The 21,651-nt window shown below is 41.2% G+C and overlaps 2 protein-coding genes across 8 annotated transcripts in view; one reads left to right on the top strand and one right to left on the bottom strand.

Annotated features, from left to right (window-relative positions):
* Positions 1–21,651, bottom strand: part of NAALADL2 (N-acetylated alpha-linked acidic dipeptidase like 2) — a 1,467,871-nt gene that overhangs the window by 243,172 nt on the left and 1,203,048 nt on the right. The window lies entirely within an intron of this gene.
* Positions 3,086–18,257, top strand: LOC123571665 (uncharacterized). Its single transcript, XM_074030138.1, has 4 exons — positions 3,086–3,193; positions 6,338–6,447; positions 10,440–10,608; positions 15,985–18,257. The coding sequence occupies exons 1-4, from the start codon at positions 3,086–3,088 to the stop codon at positions 17,206–17,208; spliced, it is 1,611 nt and encodes a 536-aa protein (XP_073886239.1). The 3' UTR covers positions 17,209–18,257.

Raw genomic sequence — 21,651 nt, 5'->3', positions numbered from 1 at the left:
TGAATTTTTCGAAAAGGGGGTAATCCTTTTTCACTTTCTGACATATTCCTCTGGCTTAAGACTCCTGGGGTTTCATTGTAAGCTGGGACAGTATAGGGAGGGTCTTGAATTGTCCCAAAGAAGAGCTAGTCTTAAGCACTAGATCATGAAAAACAAACTACTTTATATCATGTTATAAATCCCAAGCACCTCTGGAGGTATTTGTTTAGCTAGATTTTTGTTGTTGTTGTTGTTGTTGCTTGTTTTTAAGTTGAATTTGAATGCCTAGGGGAGGCAAGACATTGATTAACATCCATCACTAGTGCCTCACATTCAGCCTGCTCTACTCATTCAGGTTTACTAAATAGGGCCAGAGGCCTTTGAATTTGCAAAACCGAGATTGTTGCACCATTTTATGTCATTAAATGAGGATATGATAAGATCTGGTTTTTACTTTCTCCAGATGCCTGACTAATGAAAGTAAAAATCATTTTTAAATGACCTTTCTCTTTAATGAAGTAACATGTATGTCTTTTCAAGACAGCAAAAGCATCCGTATCAACATAAATGAAAATATAGTATGGCTTCAACTTCATTTTACATACGTTATTTCTTAACATCTACAAATGCTCAGCCACGCCCCTTAGATCGAAATTTTTTTTCTCACCACAAAAATGGCACAGTCAAAAATTAACAATTTCAAATTCTACAATATATGCCTATTAAAATTATTTTTTTAAAAATAAACGTATTTAAATTTAACATCTGATATTTTCATTGTCAGTTAGTTACATAAACATTTAGTTACGTAATAGCTGCCCTCTGACAAAAGGTGTTTCTCACATATGCGTGTTTCTAAGATTGCACAAATGACCCCACTCCAATCAATCCCTGCAATTCTTATTTTTATTTTCAAGATGAAGTCTCACTATGTTGCCAAATGTTGCCCAGGCTGAGCTTGACCTTCTGCCTTTAAGCAATCCTACCTTAGCCTCCTGAACAGCTGGGACTACTGGGCCCAGCTACTGGCAACATTTGTTTACTCTAACAGTTACATAGAGCACAGTTCTGGTTTAGCCTCAGCCTGCTATTTTTGAAGCCACTGGGAGTTCTCTTCTAGTCTCTCTGTTCTTGCTATAGCTACTATTGTGTCTGGAATTGGTGGGTTCTTGGTCTCACTGACTTCAAGAATGAAACTCCAGACCCTCCCGGTGAGTGTTACAGTTCTTAAACAATGTAGTCCAGAACGTGTTCCTTCTGGTGGGTTTGTGGTCTGGCTGACTTCAAGAGTGAAGGTGCAGACCCTCATGGTGAGTATTACAGCTCATAAAGACCACCGTGGACCCAAAGAGTGAACAGTGGCAAGATTTATTGTACACACTAAAATAATAACCCAGCAGGTTGTCAGTGGCTAGCTCAGGCAGACTGCCTTTATTCCCTTATCTGGCCCCACCTACATCCTGCTGGTTGGTCCATTTTACAGAGAGCTGATTGGTCCATTTTACAGAGTGTTGATTGGTCCGTTTTGACAGAGTGCTGATTGGTGCGTTTACTATCCCTGAGCTAGACACAGAGTGCTAGACAGAAAAGTCCTGAAGTCCTCACTAGGTTAGCTAGATACAGAGTACTGATTGGTGTATTTACAAACCTTGAGCTAGACACAGGGTGCTGATTGGCGTATTTACAAACCCTGAGCTAGACACACAGTGCTGACTGGTGTATTGACAAACCCTGAGCTAGACACAGAGTGCTGACTAGTGCATTTACAATACCTGAGCTAGACACAGAGTGCTAGATGGAAAAGTTCTCCAAGTCCCCACTAGGTTAGCTAGATACAGAGTACTGATTGGTGTATTTACAAACCTTGAGCTAGTCACAGAGTACTGATTGGTGTGTTTACAATCCCTTAGCTAGACATAAAGGTTCTCCAAGTCCCTACTAGACTCAGGGGCCCAGCTGGCTGCACCTAGTGGATCCCGCATCGGGGCTGCAGGCCAAGTTGCCCACCAGTCCCGCACCCTGTGCCTGCACTCCTCAACCCTTGCATGGCTGATGGGATTGGGCACCACAACGCAGGGGGAGGCACTCGTCGCGGAGGCTGGGGCCACGGAGGTACCCATGACAGAGTGGAGGGGCTCAGACATGGCGGGCTGCAGGTCCCGAGCTCTGTCCCGCAGGGAGGCAGCTGAGGCCCCGGGAGAACTCAAGAGCAGTGCATGAGGGCCGGCAGTGCTGGAGGACCCAGCGCAACCTCCGCAGCTGCTGGCCTGGGTGCTAAGCCCCTCACTGCCCTGGGCGAGCAGTGCCAGCCTGCTGCTCCAAGTGGGGGCCTGAGGAGCCTGCGCCCGTGCCCATTGCAACTCACGCTGGCCTGTGAGTGCCGCGCATGGCCCCGGTTCCCACCTGCGCCTCTCCCTCCACACATCCTAGCAAGTAGAGGGAGCCAACTCCAGACTGGGCCAGCCCAGTGAGTGGCTCCCACGGTACAGTGGCAGGCTGAAGGGCTCCTCAAGCACTGCCAGAGCGGATGCCCAGGTGGAGGAGGCACCGAGAGTGAGGGCTGCCAGCACATTGTCACCTCTCACTATTGATAAGTGACAAAGTGCTAGCAGCCCTCACTCTCGGGGCCTTCTCGGCCTCAGTGTCCACTCTAGCCACGCTTGAGGGGTCCTTCCATCTGCCACAGCACCGTGGGAGCCCCTCTCTGGGATGACTGGGACCGGAGCCTCCTCCTTGTGCTTGTGGGGAGGTGTGGAGGGAGAGGCGCCAGTGGGAACCAGGGCTGTGCTCGCGGGCCAGTGTGAGTTCCTGCTGGCACGGGCTCGGCGGGCCCTGCACTCGGAGCAGCTGCCCTGCACCGACGGCCCAGGGCAGTGAGGGGCTTAGCACCCAGGCCAGCAGCTGCGGGGGTTGTGCCGGGTCCCCCAGTAGTGCCAGCCTGCCGGCACTGTACTCAAATTCTCGCGGGGGGTTTGGTTGCCTCCCGGCGGGGCAGGGCTCGGGACCTGCAGCCCGACATGTCTGAGCTCCTTCCCCTGCAGTGGGCTTCCTCGCGGCCTGAGCCTCGCAGACGGGCACGGCCCCCTGCTCCCTGGCACCCGATCCCATGGACAGCCCAAGGGCTGAAGGGTGCAGGCGTGGCTCGGGACTGGTGGACAGCTCCACCTGCAGCCCTGGTGCAGGATTCAGCTGGCTTCCTGAACTGGATGGGGAGGTGGAGAACTTTTAAATCTAGCCAGAGGATCGTATGTGCACCAATCAGCACTCTGTGTCTAGCTCAGGGTTTGTAAATACACCAATTAGCACTCTGTCTAGCTCAGGGTTTGTGAATACACCAATTGGTACTCTGTATCCAGCTAACCTAGTGGAGACTTGGAGGACTAGCACTCTGTGACTCTGTGTCTAGCTCAAGGATTGTAAATGCACCAATCAGTACTCTGTGTCTAGCTCAAAGTTTGTAAACGCACCGGTAGGTACTCTGTATCTAGCTAACTCTGTATCTAGCTAACTAGCACTCTGTGACTCTGTGTCTAGCTCAAGGATTGCAACGGTACCAATCAGCACTCTGTCAAAACAGACCAATCGGCTCTCTGTAAAGTGGACCAATCAGCTCTCTGTAAAATGGACCAATCAGCAGGATGTGGGTGGGGCCAGATAAGGGAATGAAAGCAGGCAGCCCTAACCAGCCAGTGCCAACCCTCTGGGGTCCCCTTCCACATTGTGGAAGCCTTGTTCTTTTGTTCTTTACTCTAAATCTTGTTGCTGCTCACTCTTTGGGTCCACGCTGCTCTTATGAGTTGTAACACTTACCCTGAAGGTCTGTAGCTTGACTCCTGAAGCCAGTGAGACCACGAACCCACCAGGAAGAACAACTCCAAACGCACTGCCTTTAAGAGCTATAATACTCACCACGGAGGTTTGCAGCTTCACTCCTGACAGTGAGACCATGAACCCGCCAGAAGGATGAAGCTCTAGACACATCTGAATATCTGAAGGAACAAACTCCAGACACACACGTTTAAGAACTGTAACACTCACCATGAGGGTCCACAGCTTCATTCTTGAAGTCAGTGAGACCAAGAACCCACCAATTCCCGACACACTATTATATAACTTCAGTATTTTCATTGCATTCCATTTCCATGGTTTCCTTTAAGCACATATTTACATGTTTTGTATTGTTCAGGTAAATCAAAAGGGCAGCATTCAGCTTTCAAGATTACACTCCCCCAAATATTTCTGCATTCTTCCTACTATAGTTTGCTCTGCCTTGCCTATTTATTTAAAAGTCGAATTTTTTTTCCCTAAAGGTTTATGTTGCTGCCTCTGCCACACAAAAACTTTTTTGGGGGCAGGGGCAGGGGCGGGGGGGCGGTAAACCAACTAAGAAGGCAACAGAGTGAGCATTATCTAGATATATCTTACAATTTTATTTTGAGGGTTAAGATCTATTAAACTACATATCTGATGCTACATGTGGACTATTTGTGGAGAGGGGACAGCATATAGAAAAAAAGGGTTGCATGACCCATGCTGGGAGCACTTAACTTTTGAGTCGCCTCATGTCCTAAGCCCGAAGGGAGGGAAAATGCTTCAAGAAAGCCAAACCAAGATGGGGACTTCAGGGACAACACAGTTTCCTGAGGAATACTCCTGGAGCCTGTTTCTCACCTACTGAACCGAGTTTCTCTGATGGCCTTGCAGAGGACTTAATTCACCATGCCACCACCCCATCCCCACTCCACACGCAACCTTCTCTCCTCCTCTCTCTTTGTCTACTTCATTCTTTACTTCCTTCTCTCACTAATTTAACCAGTGATGAGGGGAAGTAGCATGTTACCCTCAAGCCTGTGTTCATTTTGTCTTTTCATGCTTTTGTTTCTAACTAGCTTCAAAGTTAAAAAGTCAGATAGCCCAAGTTGCCCAGATAACCCAAAAGCCAGGAACCCAATTTGCAGATTTGAGAAGTTTTTTTCCCCCAGGTCATTTTATCTAGGGATTTCCCTTAAGAGAAAAACATTCCTGGCATAGAAACACTATTATCTAAATCTTCATTATTCATTACTTTAAGGTAATGAATTTAAGGCCAAATTCACAGACCTGAAGTGATCGTAAATCTATATTCAATCCTAATGTGAATTGTTTTTCCTCACAGCACTTCAGTGGATTATGATAGATCCATGTGAGGTAACAGACATTGATCTACTAAACCCTCATAAGCATTAATATCTGAGAGACAAGTAGGAAGAAATGTTAATTTTCTTCATTTTACTGGAAGTTAAGCACCATGGAAGAGGGGAGGTTGGCAACAAATTTGTGCAGGTCAATTAATTTTTTAAATTTATTTACAAGGCTGAGTAAATGCATATTAAGAATTTCATCCAAGGAGTTCAAAATGCCTCATATTTAATGTTTGATAACAAGAATTTTTATTCCAGTTCATAAAATGAGCAAGTTTAGGCAAGGACCATGGTTATGTCACTGGCTTAATTTTCCACCCACAAGTCAATAGAAGACCTGAAATGAAATCACTACCTCACTCCTAAATCTGCATGCTCTTTGCAAGTACAATTTTAAACTGAAAGGCAAAACTTCATAGCAAATGATCATGTAAGTGAGATAACAAAAAAATAAGTCAATATTTGCATTAGTTAAATAGTGATGCCAGGACACATTGACCAGTTTCTAAAAGTATTTAAAAAATCTGTTTAATAATTCAAATGTTTTATTTCCCCACATTCTGCTTTCTCCTGCGTACATAAGCATTTACATGCATAGGAAATCTAAGTTGATTATTTACTTGAACGGCAAGAAAAGTTTAGCACTCAAAATAAAAATGCCATAGTCTATATCCCATAATAAAATTAAGTCACTTTCATTTCAGTTATAGTTTTGTAAGTTCAATTTTGTAGAAATAATTTATTTCACTGTTTTTCCTGGTTTTTACAGTATACTAATGTACCAATTATTACAATGATACCAATGATGTTTAAAGAATGATTTTTTGCTATAGGGCTGTGTGATGGTTAATTTTAAGTGTCAACTTGGCTGGGCCATGGGATGCCCAGATATTTGGTCAAACATCATTCTGAGTGTCTATGAGAGTGTTATTAGATGAAATTAACATTGAATTGACAGACTGAGTAAAGCAGATTGCCCTCCTCAATGTGGACGCCCCTCATCTCATCAGCTGAAGACCTGAATGACCTTCCCACAAGAAAGGGGAGTGGGAGAACTCCTTCTATCTGACCGCCTTGAACTACAACATCGGTCTTTTCCTTTCTTTGGTTCAGAACCCCCCAAAAATAAGCTTTATAAGGGTGTCAAGCCTGTTGGCTTTTGGACTGAAACTTAATAGCTTTCCTGGTGCTCAGACCTTCAAACTCAGACTAGTGCTACACTACTGTCTCTCTTAGTTCTGTATCTTTCCAACCGCAGATCTCTGGGCTTGTCAGCCATCATAACTTGGTGAGCCAAATTCTTATAATAAATATCCTTATATGTACAAATACATACACACACACACACACACAAATTCATATAGTTATATATTACCATGTAATTACATGTTGTTACTGTATTTATATATAAAGTGTGTGTGTGTGTGTATGTGTGTATTGGTTAGTCTGGGCAGCTATAACCGAATGCCATAACAGGTGGCTTAAACAACAGAAATATATCTTTAATGACTCTGGAGGCTGGGAAGTTCATCAAGGTGCCATCATGGTAAGTTCTAGAGAAGGCCTTCTTTCTGGTTTGCAGATGCCAGTTTCCCATGGTATCCTTACATGATGACGAGCAGAAAAAGAGAGAGATCTTGTATCTACCTCTCTTTTGATAAGGGCATTAATGTCATTCACTGGGGCTCCATCCTCATGACCTATGTACTTTCCAAAGGCTCAACCTGCAAATAACATCAACATGTTATTTTGTCTTCAACGTATTAATTTTGAGGGGACACAAACATTTAGTCTATAGCAAGATAGATCCTATTGATTTTGTTTCTTTGGGGAACTCTGACTAACATAGGCAGTCTTAGATGATAGGTAGGTCACCTTTTTGTTTGTTAAGAAATGTTCATTAAAACTAGTGAAAAATTAAACTTTAATTTCTAACTAATGGTAGTGAGGAGAATTGTGTTATTTGGTTAGCTGGAGGTAATTTGACAAAATTTTGTTATAACATTTTTAGTTTAGAACTTTATAGATGTAGTCCTGGGCAATGTGAACATGTAAACAATTGAAGGATCATGGATAAATCATTACATTTGAAACTGAGAAAACAACCTAAAGATCCTAATGCCCAAAGGTTCTTATCCCGAGATCCACAGAAAGAATTTAAGATCTGTGAACTTGGTAAACCAGAAGAAAAAAAAAAAAAGCATCTTTATTTTCACTTGCTTCTAACTGAAATGCAACATTCCATTCAATTATGAAATAGGCCAGGAACCGAATAACATTTGTTACAATATTAGTAGTACTTGTAACTTTGTAACCAAATAAAATCAGATGTTTTCGTATCATATTTCAGTTATTGCCAAAACATTGAAATATCAATTGAAATTATCACTAATTTGGACATATTGCAGTTATAAGACACTTTGCTGACTTTTGTCACTTAATGTGTTAATTTTAAAAAGCCTATATATTGCAAAAATGCAAATTTGTATGTTACTTAGGTAATTGCAGTTTAATATCATTGCTTTCCTTGTAACCCTGTGCATTTTAACTGAAGCATTTAAAACACAATTTTTGAGACTGGGTCTATGTAGGACTTAGCAGCTTGCCAAAATAGCCCACAGCAGGGAAACTCTCCTAGCAAAATAGAGTGTTTTGCAAATTAGAAAATTAAGGCCTCCAAATTAATAGAATTGAGATTTAATCTCAGAACTTTTCACTTCAAATGCAATGCTCTTTTTTATGTATTATATTGATATATCCAGCTCACAAACCACATTAATGCATGGGAATTAAACTACTTCTAAATTTGTCCTTTTTAGGATTCCATGGGTTTTTTTAAATTTTTATCATATTGCATCACCAGATCTAGTTGTAACAAACTATACATCTATAATTGTTGTCAATATTTATTTACTGTGTGTGCCATGTATTCTTCATTTATTTAACTTGTATTTTTATGCCAACATGTGAACCCAATACCCCATATTGAATGATGCATTACAGATATCTTCTAATAATCTTTGATAGGAAATAAGAGGTTATGATTACTGACTTTTTCTCCTATTGTATACTAGAAGTTTATTTAAGTTATTCTAAATGCCAACATCTAATGAGCTTCTCATAAACAAAATAGCTCCAAAATAGTAAAAAAAAAATAAAATAAAAATTAATATATATAACTTGCAATGCCTTTATTAAAGATTAAATTGGGTACGGGAAGAAAACCAGATTTCATCTTATCATAAAATAGAAATTTTCAGGGCCGGGCATGGTGGCTCACACCTGTAATCCCAGCACTTTGGGAGGCCAAGGCAGGTAGATTACTTGAGGTCAGGAGTTCAAGACCAGCCTTGCCAACATGGCGAAACTGTGTCTCTACCAAAAATACAAAAATTAGCAGGGTGTAAAGACACACCTGTAGTCCCATCTACTTGGGAGGTAGAGACAGGAGGATTGCTTGAATGCAGGAGGCGGAGCTTGCAGTGAGCTGAGATCATGCCGCTGCACTCCAGCCTGGGTGACAGAGTGAGGAGAAAAATTCAACCCATAATATGGGGTTTTCAAAATCTCCAATTTCTCAGGGTTTCTTCAAAGATTTAAAACCTACTTACTGGATGTTAACAAAAAGTATTTTCAGCTTTAGTGAAAAATTGCTCATCTTCTATTCTACACAAGTAGCATTGCCAAATTGAAAAACACCCTCTCATTCTTATCTCTCTTCTGTTAATTTATACAACCTTAATCTTGTTATCAGATATAGAAAAATGTTCTTTTATATTTGAAATACTTTTTATTAGATTTAAAATTTCATTATGCACTAATGAGTGCTTTAAAGATCAATCTCTAAGAGAAAAATAGAGAAACACGAAAATATTTGCTCTTATTTTTTCTCCAACTTCTAGCTGGTATCTTCTTCTCTACTCTCTCAACAACCGACCTTCATTTCCTCTTCCTCTTCTCTGACCAATTTAAGATCCCTCACCAGTAGTCACAAGATGGAAGAAGACAGATTTCTTCATTTTTTCTCTCTCCACTTAAGACTTTGTGTAACAATAAAAAACAGTTAAAACATTAGAAAATATTCATAATTCAACCAAACTGTTGCATCTAAGTAAAAACCTCCACTAAAGTAATAAAATAGTACCTACTCTACAGTATCTTACACCACAATAATTCCAGATGAATCCATCTTTAAAATGTAAAAATCTAAATCATAAAATTGTGGTGGGAACAATGGAAGATAATTTTAACAGCCTCAGAATGAAAAAGACATGTTTGAATATGACACAAACCCAGAAGATAAAAAAAATTAATTAGTCCTACTACATAAAATTATAACTTTTTTCTGTATGACAAAAATTACCATACACAAACATAAATGAAAGCCTGGAAAAATATTTACAAATTATTTCACAAATAGCTAGCTTCTATAATACATAAAAAAGAAGGATAAGCTGATATAAAAAATGAATGATGAACTGATATTACTTAGAAAAAATATTATAAATGCCTTTATACATAAAAGACACATAAAGTGACTTTTATATTTATTCCCAAAAACCTTTGCCAAGTTTGTTTGAATATGGACTGTGTCTTGAAGGATGTGAGAAATCTAGTGCCTCATACTGAGGAAAAAAATTAATACGAATTCTACAAAATTTAAATAAATTAGATTGCACACATATAATGAAATTATAGTCTTTAGAAAGAAAAATGAATCTGTTTACACACTGATAATGAACAATCTCCCAGATACATTTTTACATAAAAAATAATGTGCAGAGATATTCTGTAAGATAACATTTGCGTTTCAAACATTAAAAATAAAAGTCTGTATGCTCTAATACGTACAAATGCCATTTGCCTCTGGGGAGATGTCCGGAGCTGCACGCCCCGGCCATAGCGAATAATAATTAAAGATTAAACGCCTGAGCTATATTCATTTCCACCCCACACCTTCTCCCTAGATTTACCTTCTTCCCTGTATTAATACTGCCATTAAAAGATGGCACTCTTCCTGCTTCTTCTTCATTCATTTTTCCCATGCCAGCGAAAAGACTACCTGACAGTGCAGGCGCAACATGACGTCCGACCGGAGAAACCGAAGCCTATCTGGCCACGCCTTCCGCAATGAGGTCATTTCCGCCTTAGCCCAACCCCTTCCCCTCCAAATGTATATAAGGCATTGCATTACCACCATTAAACGAGACTTGATCAGAGCACTGTCTTGTCTCCATTTCTCGTGTCTCTTGTTTCCCAAATTCCCACCCCCTCCTCCAGGGCCTACACTGACTATCCCGCGGGCCGGGATACATGGCGCCCGAACAGGGACCTGGAAACGAGGGACTCCGTGAGGAAGAGGACGCCAAAGGACGGTCGACCGCTAACGAAGACAAAAGGAGTCAAACTCTTCCGATCACCGCGGGAACCTGCCGCGTCAGAATCGAAGGTAAGTGACGCATGCGAAATGGGACAAGAATTAAGCCAACATCAAATATATGTAGGACAATTAAAAGAGGCTTTAAAGATACGAGGAGTAAAGGTTAAAGGTAATGATTTGTTTAAATTTTTTGATTTTGTAAAAGACACTTGCCCTTGGTTCCCACAGGAAGGAACTATTGATATTGAAAGATGGCGTAGAGTAGGGGATTGTTTTCAGGACTATTATAATACTTTTGGGCCAGAAAAAATTCCTGTAACCGCCTTCTCTTATTGGAACCTCATTAGAGATTTAATAGATAAGAAGGAGGCCAATCCGCAAGTCATGGCTGCGGTCGCTCAGACAGAGCATATTTTAAAGGTTAGCTCCCGCTCTAACCTCACAAAGCCTCCGCAAGATACAGAGGAAGATCTCATTTCCCTCGAAAGTGATCATGAGGAAATCAAGTCTCCTTCTGTAACAGATAAAGAAATACCACACGAAAACAAACCAAAAAAATACCCAATTTTACAGATGCTTCAAAAGGAGGAGGAAATTAATAAGCCTAATCAATCGGATATAAATTGGGATGATTTAGAGGAAGAGGCGGCTAAATATCACAACCCTGATTTGCCTCCCTGTTCTTCATACCCACCCCCATATAATAAGACACATAATGAGGCTTCTGCGCCCATTGTTATGGCAGCAATAGATCCCAAAGAAGAATTAAAGCAAAAAATTGCTCAACTAGAAGAACAGATTAAACTTGAAGAGTTACATCAATCATTGATAATTAGGCTCCAAAAGCTAAAAACAGGAAATGAAAAAATACCTAACTCAGACGCTATGGAGGGTTCCTTGCGCCCACTTCAGCGGCCTGGACAACATGTTCCAAGAGGGGGGTTAGTTGCTAGCCGACATAGAGAAGACTCCTCCCCCAAAGACGTTTTTCCGGTCACTGAAACCATAGATGAACAGGGACAGGCTTGGAGGCATCATACTGGATTTGATTTTACTATTATAAAAGAGTTAAAGACTGCTGCCTCTCAGTATGGGGCTACTGCTCCATATACTCTTGCTATAGTGGAATCTGTAGCTGAGAATTGGCTCACTCCTACAGACTGGAATACCTTAGTCAGGGCAGTTCTTTCTGGGGGAGACCACTTAATTTGGAAGTCAGAGTTCTTTGAAAATTGTAGAGATACAGCTAAAAGAAATCAACAGGCAGGAAACGGTTGGGATTTTGATATGTTAACTGGTTCAGGTAATTATGCAGACACTCAGGCCCAAATGCAATATGACCCTGGACTGTTCTCACAAATCCAGGCTGCTGCTACAAAAGCCTGGAGAAAACTTCCCGTTAAAGGAGATCCAGGGGCCTCGCTCACAGCGGTTAAACAAGGACCTGATGAGCCATTTTCAGACTTTGTGCATAGACTTATGATCACGGCAGGTAGAATCTTTGGAAATGCAGAAACGGGTGTAGATTATGTTAAACAGTTAGCTTATGAAAATGCTAACCCCGCCTGCCAAGCGGCAATCAGACCTTATCGAAAGAAAACAGATTTAACAGGATACATTCGCCTTTGTTCAGATATTGGGCCCTCATATCAACAAGGCCTAGCAATGGCCGCCGCTTTTAGCGGCCAAACAGTAAGAGATTTCCTCATTAACAAAGGTAAAGATAAAGGGGGATGTTTTAGATGCGGTAAAAGGGGACACTTTGCAAAAGATTGCTGTGAAAACCAAAATAAGAGTCCAGAAGCAAAAATCCCAGGCCTTTGCCCAAGGTGTAAAAGAGGAAGGCACTGGGCAAACGAATGTAAATCTAAAACTGACAGTCAAGGAAATCCTTTACCCCCCAGGCAGGGAAATGGGATGAGGGGCCAGCCTCAGGCCCCGAAACAAGCATATGGGGCAGTCAGCTTTGTTCCAGCCAGCAACAGCAATCCATTTCAAAACTTAGTAGAGCAACCCCAGGAAGTGCAGGATTGGACCTCAGTTCCACCTCCCACACAATACTAACACCTGAAATGGGACCGCAAACCTTAAATACCGGAATATATGGACCCTTACCACCTAACACTTTTGGGCTACTTTTAGGAAGAAGTAGTGTCACCATGAGAGGCTTACAAGTCCTCCCTGGAGTTATCGATAATGATTATGAAGGAGAAATTAAAATTATGGCCAGAGCTATTGATAGTATTATTACTGTCCCTCAAGGAGTTAGAATAGCTCAGTTACTCCTGCTGCTTTTGGTTAAAACAGATAATAATATCCAATACTCTAATAGAAATATAAAAGGTTTCGGATCATCAGATATATATTGGGTGCAACCAATTACAAATCAAAAACCCTCTCTAACCTTATGGTTAGACGGGAAGGCATTCACTGGACTAATAGACACAGGGGCTGATGTAACTATCATTAAACAGGAAGATTGGCCCTCTCATTGGTCTACTACAGAAACTTTAACTCACTTGAGAGGAATTGGACAAAGCAGTAATCCTAAACAAAGTTCTAAATACCTAACATGGACAGATAAAGAAAACAATTCAGGCCTCATTAAGCCATTTGTCATCCCTTACCTACCTGTTAACCTTTGGGGGCGAGATCTGCTCTCTCAAATGAAAATTATAATGTGTAGTCCAAATGATATAGTTACTGCACAAATGTTAACTCAAGGATACACCCCTGGTAAAGGTCTTGGAAAAGGAGAGAACGGTATCCCACAGCCTATACTGGTTTCAGGACAACTTGATAAAAAGGGGTTTGGAAATTTTTAGCTCAGGCCACTGACATACCTGCACCCCAAAGGTGCGCTGACCCCATTACTTGGAAGTCAGATGAGCCCGTTTGGGTTGATCAGTGGCCTTTACTCAATGATAAACTAAGTGCTGCCCAACAGTTAGTGCAGGAACAACTAGCAGCAGGACATATTGAGGAAAGTAATTCCCCTTGGAATACACCTATTTTTGTTATTAAAAAGAAGTCTGGTAAATGGAGACTCTTACAAGATTTAAGAGCAGTAAATATCACTATGATCCTTATGGGTGCCTTACAACCAGGATTGCCTTCACCGGTTGCGATTCCTCAAAAATATTTTAAAATCATTATTGACCTTAAAGATTGCTTTTTTACAATTCCCCTTCACCCTGCTGACCAGAAAAGATTTGCCTTTAGTCTTCCATCTACAAATTTTAAACAACCAATGAAGCACTATCAATGGAAAGTCTTACCTCAGGGTATGGCCAATAGTCCTACCTTGTGTCAAAAATATGTAGCTGCCACTATAGAGCCAGTCAGAAAAACATGGGCACAAATGTATATTATACATTATATGGATGATATTTTAATAGCAGGAGAAATTGGCGAACAAGTCTTACAGTGCTTCGCCCAACTCAAACAAGAGTTAACAGCAGCCGGACTACAAATAGCCCCAGAAAAAGTACAATTACAAGATCCATACACTTATCTTGGTTTCCAGATTAATGGACCCAAAATCATTAATCAAAAGGCCGTTATACGTCGTGATCATTTAAAAACTTTAAATGATTTCCAAAAATTACTGGGAGACATAAATTGGCTTCGACTGTACTTAAAGCTCACCACAGGAGAGTTAAAACCTCTTTTCGATATATTAAAAGGAGACTCTAATCCAAAATCCCCCAGGTCCATTACTAAAGAAGCATTAATAACACTCCAACAGGTAGAACATGCCATTGCAACACAATTTGTTACCGGTATTGATTATTCTCAGCCATTAATATTCCTTATTTTTAACACAACAATAACCCCTACTGGCCTATTTTGGCAGAACAATCCCATTATGTGGGTACACCTGCCCTCCTCCCCTAAAAAGGTTTTGTTGCCTTATTATGATGCCATAGCTGATCTAATTATCTTGGGAAGAGAAAACAGTAGAAAATACTTTGGAATAGAACCCTCTACCATTATACAGCCCTACACTCAATCACGCATCCATTGGCTGTTACAAAATACGGAAGCCTGGCCAATTGCTTGCGCTTCTTATACTGGCGCAATTGACAACCATTACCCACCTAACAAACTTATTCAATTTTGCAAACTTCATGCGTTTGTATTTCCCCATATTACCAGTAAAGAACCTCTCAATGACGCATTACTAATTTTCACTGATGGATCTTCCACAGGACTTGCCGCTTACACTTACAATAATGTAGTCGTTAAATTCCAGACCACTTATACATCAGCTCAGCTGGTCGAATTGCAAGCTATAATTGCAGCATTATCAGCTTTTCCTTGTCAGCCACTTAACATTTATACAGACAGCGCCTACCTGGCTCATTCAATACCCCTCTTAGAGACCGTGTCTCAAATTAAACATATTTCAGACACAGCTAACCTATTTTTACAATGTCAACAACTTATCCGAAAAAGGACTACTCCCTTTTTTCTTGGGCATATTAGAGCACATTCAGGATTACCGGGACCTCTAACACAAGGTAATGCAACAGCTGACACGGCAACAAAAACCATAGCCACAGTCACTACAGACAATTTGCAACAAGCGCAAAAAGCACATGCCTTACATCATTTAAACGCCCAAACCTTAAGACTTATGTTTAAACTTACCAGAGAACAAGCTCGACAAATAGTTAAACAATGCGCCAACTGCATAACATATTTACCTGTTCCCCATCTAGGAGTTAACCCCCGAGGACTCATCCCCAATGAAATTTGGCAAATGGACGTTACTCACCACTTAGAGCTCGGTCAACTAAAATATATCCATGTATGCATAGACACCTATAGTGGATTCATCAGTGCAACTCTCCAAACAGGAGAGGCCACCAAACATGTCATAGCTCATTTATTACACTGCTTTTCTATTTTAGGAATACCCAAACAAATCAAAACAGATAATGGCCCCGGTTATATAGCCAAAACCTTCTTACAATTTTGTAATACCCTACAAATTAAACATACCACAGGCATTCCCTATAATCCCCAAGGACAAGGTATAGTAGAAAGAGCTCATCTGTCATTAAAAACTGTTATCACAAAATTAAAAGGGGGGAGCTGGTACCCCGTGAAGGGTACCCCCAGAAACATACTCAATCATGCCCTGTTTATCCTTAATTTTTTAAATTTGGACAGTCATGGAAAACCGGCTGCCGACCGCTTCTGGCATCCTGAATCTCAAAAACAGTTTGCAATGGTAAAATGGAAAGATCCACTTGATAGTTCATGGCATGGCCCCGATCCAGTTTTAATTTGGGGAAGAGGCTCAGTATGCATCTTCTCACAAAAAAATGATGCAGCCAGATGGCTGCCTGAAAGATTGGTAAGACAAATAAATCATAACCATTGTCAGTCCAGGGAAGATAAATCTCCCTGAGAAGTTCTTTCCTTCTTGTTTTTCAGAAAATGAAGCCTAACATGAAATTCCTTTGGAGAATAATCGCTCTATATAACATAGTGACAGTCTATGCAGGTTTTGGTGACCCTCGTAAGGCAAAAGAACTATTACGAAAACAATACGGCCAGCCTTGTGACTGCAGAGGGGGACAAATATCTGAACCTCTGTCAGATAGAATCACCCAGGTGACCTGCACGGGCAAGACAGCTTACCTAATGCCAAACCAGTTATGGAAATGTAAGTCTACCCCAAGAGATACCTCACCTAGCGGGCCGCTCCTAGAATGCCCTTGTAGCTCTTTCCAATTTTCTGTACATAGTTCCTGTTATACCTCCTATCAACAATGCAAATCAGGCAATAGAACATATTATACGGCCACGTTACTAAAAACACAAACTGGAGGCATCAATGACGTACAAGTATTAGGATCCACTAATAAACTTGTACAATCTCCTTGTAACGGCCAAAAAGGAAAGCCTGTTTGTTGGAGCACTACCACCCCCATTCACATTTCTGATGGAGGAGGCCCATTAGATATTGCAAGAATTAAAACCGTCCAGAAAAAATTAGAAGAAATTCATAAAGCTCCATATCCTGAACTTCAATATCACCCTTTAGCCCTGCCTGAGCTTAGAGATAATTTTAGGCTCGATGCCCAAACCTTTGATATCCTCAATGCTACTTACAATTTACTTCAAATGTCCAATACAAGCCTGGCCCACGATTGTTGGCTTTGTCTTAAAATGGGCCCCCCTATTCCTCTAGCCATACCTAACCTTTCATTGCCCTATGTCAATTACTCAAATGAATCCTTAGTAAATAATTCCTGTCCTATTACCTCCCCCCTCTTAGTTCAACCGATGATGTTTTCTAATTCCTCTTGCCTCTTTTCACCATCATATAATAACACTAAAGAAATTGATTTAGGCTATGTTGTGTTTGGCAACTGTACTTCCATAATCAATGCCACCAACCCTTTGTGTGCTATAAATGGCTCGGTTTTCGTTTGTGGAAACAACATGGCATATACGTATCTACCTACAAATTGGACAGGGCTTTGTGTTCTGGCCACTCTTCTCCCCGACATTGATATCATCCCTGGAGATGAACCTATCCCCATCCCCGCTATTGAACATTTTATTTATAGACCGAAACGAGCCATACAATTTATTCCCTGTTGGCTGGACTGGGAATCACCACTGCTTTTACTACAGGAGCCACAGGCCTAGGAGTCTCACTAACCCAATATACTAAATTATCCAATCAATTAATTTCAGATGTACGGACCTTATCCAGTACTATACAAGATTTACAAGACCAAGTAGACTCGTTAGCTGAAGTAGTTCTCCAGAATAGAAGAGGTCTAGATTTGTTAACGGCAGAACAGGGAGGGATATGTTTGGCTTTACAGGAAAAGTGCTGTTTTTACGCCAACAAATCCGGAATCATCAGAGATAAGATAAAAACTTTGCAAGAAGAACTAGAAAAGCGCAGAAAAGGCCTGGCCGCCAATCCACTATGGACTGGACTCGATGGACTTCTCCCCTATCTCCTGCCATTTCTTGGTCCTTTACTCACTCTTCTACTCTTCCTCACTCTCGGGCCTATAATCCTTAATAAGCTTATGGCATTTGTCAGACAACAAATCGAGGCCTTCCAGGCCAAACCTATACAGGTTCATTATCATCGCCTTGAGATGACTGAAAATGGTGAGTCTTATTTACCTTAATAAGACCACCTCCCCTGTGTGCTGAACTGGACAGTCAATGACGGGTAAGAGGACACTATCTCCATCGGAGCCTAAGACAGGAGGGCCGCCCTTGCTGCTGCCTTATCCCATGACGGGCCTAGAAGGTGGGGGTGAGTTGACCCAACCTAAGACAGGCGCAGTTCCCGAGGGGTTTTCTTATCATAAAAATATAAAAAGGGGGACCTGTCCGGAGCTGCACGCCCCGGCCATAGCGAATAATAATTAAAGATTAAACGCCTGAGCTATATTCATTTCCACCCCACACCTTCTCCCTAGATTTACCTTCTTCCCTGTATTAATACCGCCATTAAAAGATGGCGCTCTTCCTGCTTCTTCTTCATTCATTTTTCCCGCGCCCGCAAAAAGACTACCTGACAGTGCAGGCGCAACATGACGTCCGACCGGAGAAACCGAAGCCTATCTGGCCACGCCTTCCGCAATGAGGTCATTTCCGCCTTAGCCCAACCCCTTCCCCTCCAAATGTATATAAGGCATTGCATTACCACCATTAAACGAGACTTGATCAGAGCACTGTCTTGTCTCCATTTCTCGTGTCTCTTGTTCCCCAAATTCCCACCCCCTCCTCCAGGGCCTACACTGACTATCCCGTGGGCCGGGATAGGGAGAAACACTGGTGTGAGGAATGGGTTTAGAAGAAAAACTTTCCATTGTCTATTTGCTTATTACTTTTGTATTTCTGTGAATGAGGCACCTCTCCAAAAAATAAATGTTACTTTTTTTTTTTTTTTGAGGCAGAGTTTCGCTCTGTCACCCAGGCTGGAGTGCAGTGCCGCGATCTCGGCTCACTGCAACCTCCGCCTCCCAGGCTCATGCCATTCTCCTGCCTCAGCCTCCCGAGTAGCTGGGACTACAGGCGCCTGCCACCACATCTGGTTCATTTTTTCGTATTTTAGTAGAGACAGGGTTTCACCGTGTTAGCCAGGATGGTCTTGATCTCCTGACCTCATGATCCACCCACGTCAGCCTCCCAAAGTGCCGGGATTACAGGCGTGAAATGTTACATTTTTAAAATTCCCTCTGAACTATACATTATGTGTTCCCAATTCTAAGACTCCCTTGATTGTAAGATATAGTATGAAAAAAGACTTTAAAAGGGCTTTTGTGGCCTGGCACGATGGCTCACGCCTGTAATTCCAGCCCTTTGGGAGACCAAGGGAGGTGGATCACCTGAGGTCAGGAGTTCAAGACCAGCCTGGCCCACATGGCAAAACCCCGTCTTTATTAAAAGTACAAAAATGTGCTGGGTGTGGTGGCATGCACCTGTAATCTCAGCTACTCGAGAGACTGAGGTAGGACAATCACTTAAACCTAGGAGGCGAAGGTTGCAGTGAGCCAAGATTGCACCACTGCACTCTAGCCTGGGGGACAGAGAGAGATTCCATCTCAAAAAAAAAAAAAAAAAAAAAAAGGCTTTTGTTTGGACATAGGGAATAAACAAACCATGTAACAGATATGGCCCAGTTTCTGAAATATTCACAATTGAAGAAATGCCTAATAGTGGAGAAATTGGGTATTTAGAGTTGTGAAATAGATTTGGGACCATCAAAAATGCACATACCACTGGGGAGAGAACAGATAAGAAAAACTGCCACTTTTTTAGGAAAAACAGGGTCTCTTACAGAGATTTTGGGAATGGTACAACAGCATGAGGCCTCTGCTGGGGTGAGGGACACTTAAATTGACAACCCAACTCACCAGCAGCATGCCAGGAGAGAAGAAAGAGCAAAAAGATGGTGGGCCAAGACTGAAAGCAAAACACCATCCATTTTATGATTATAATTCAGGAACATTCTTGCTTACACGGTTTGTGTGTTTGTACATTTTCTAGGCAACTATCAATGTATTATCAAAATATGCTAAATATGGACCACCTCACTTAGTCCAAGGAGGCAATTATATAAGGACTTATCATTTACAAATGGACATCATATTAGATCATAATGCAATTGTATGAGTTATTTTTATTCCATTTTACAGACTAAAAGCTTTGTTATCCCCTATAGACATAAGAATAGTAAATGGAATGGCAGGCAGAAGTTTCTAACTTAGATTGTTGCTCTCTTCAACCTCCACCGCTGGCCTAAAGACTTTTCCTCCCATTTAGCTGAGGGAACAAGGAATAAGTTCCTCAACTTATAGAGAAAGAGCTGGTAAGCTGCTGATTAATCACCCAAACTAAAATTACCTTTTCAATGTAAAAGAAATGGAAGTTAAAAATAATTTGTTAGATTAAAAGACTCCATGGATTCTTTTGGCACATTGGCACTTTTTTAGTAGATTTGATATTGGTCACTCCAGCAGCTAAACCTACTTCTTCACAAATTGCAAACTATTTATAGAATGACACATCCAGAGCCTTTCCAAAAATCGTACTGTAATCATATGTAAATGAAACCTTGAACACATTGAAAAGATACGACTGTCCCATCCAGCTTGACCTTTGGTCAACACACTGGATAAAAGGACACTCCCTCTGGGTACGATTCCCATAGGACCTTAAATGACCAAAAGAATCAAAATATAGATTTTATGTCTCAGTGAAGGATAACAACTCTGGCCTCACAATGCTGTTCCATGCTGAGGAACTGGCTGACATAACATAACTTCAGCTATTATTTCACCAGCCTTCTTGAGGTTTGTCTTAAATAGCTTCTCTTAGGCTCACAGGCAATGCTATTTTAAATAATATGGTGTCAGCATGTCAGTGATGTATTCCAGCTGCCAGGCATTAAAAAAATTAACTGAAAAAATCTAACTGATTTTCAAATCCATATTAACTCTCTCAGGCTGCAAATATGCTTAATGAAATATTTAAATTAAATCTTCTGTAGATGAAGAAGTTTAGTACATTCCTTTAAAACAATCAGACATTTTTATAAAACTAAACCAGAAGCAAAGAAACAGTTCAAATTATTTTGCATATTAGCATCATTCACTAGATACCAGGGAGAAGTTTGCTGTCCTCTCTGTGACCAGGGTTAGAGGGCAGTTGTAAATCAGGTAGGTGCTCTCAGGTTTTTTAGAGGTAATTCGTTTAATTTTAGGAGGGCACAGGGAGAAAAAGAATTGAAAAATGCAGACTTGGCAAATAGAAGGGCAAAAGGATATGGATGGCATATCACCACACATTACCATTTCAAGCAGGTTAAGTGCTGAGAGTGAGAAATCGGGCAGAGGAAATAACACCATCAGCAGTAATATGCACAAGTCTGACAGATGACAGCATCATCGCATCATCTTAAAAGCATTTGCCAAAATAACTGCTATCCTCAGAATAGCTTTGCTGGAGTGAGCCCATTTAGACCTTTGTGGGCCACCATTGTCTTCAAGGAGCACTGGGTATAGGACACCCAAATACTCCCATGGCTCACACCCCAGTGCTAATCCTTGCATGTTTAGATTTCTTTGCACCAGTTGTAAGGGCCATTACCTTGGTCAGAATGTACCAAGGAGTTTTTCACTCATATCACTGTTTTAACTTAGTTCACCTTTGTATTTTTTCTGCCTCTCCTCCTACATGTTTTTGAAGGCAGAGAATTTTTTTTATCTATCTTTCTATTGCCCGTATATTGGTCAGCACAATAAAATAGGTACTTATAAGAGTTTGTAAAACTGAGATCAATCCACTTATTATCTAATTCTCCTGCTGGGACAAAATGGTCAAGAAGAGAAGAACTACACAAACACCATCTAGTTTAGAGTAGGTTTAGACCTGAACATAATTAGACTCGGAGTGCCAAAGTGCAGGAAGTTTGAAGTTGACTTCAGGTAGTTTTATGAATCATAACAATTCTAAAAAACATTCTTTATTAATTTCTTGCTGGGCAAATCCTGCTTTCAAGTAAACTATGAATCCCATTAGCCATCTGTAGGAAGTCAATAAGTATGTACAGACATCACA

The sequence above is a fragment of the Macaca fascicularis genome, chromosome 2 (genome assembly GCF_037993035.2).
Source record: "Macaca fascicularis isolate 582-1 chromosome 2, T2T-MFA8v1.1".
In the NCBI taxonomy this organism is placed as follows: domain Eukaryota; kingdom Metazoa; phylum Chordata; class Mammalia; order Primates; family Cercopithecidae; genus Macaca; species Macaca fascicularis.
This window is presented reverse-complemented; position numbering and strand designations above follow the sequence as displayed.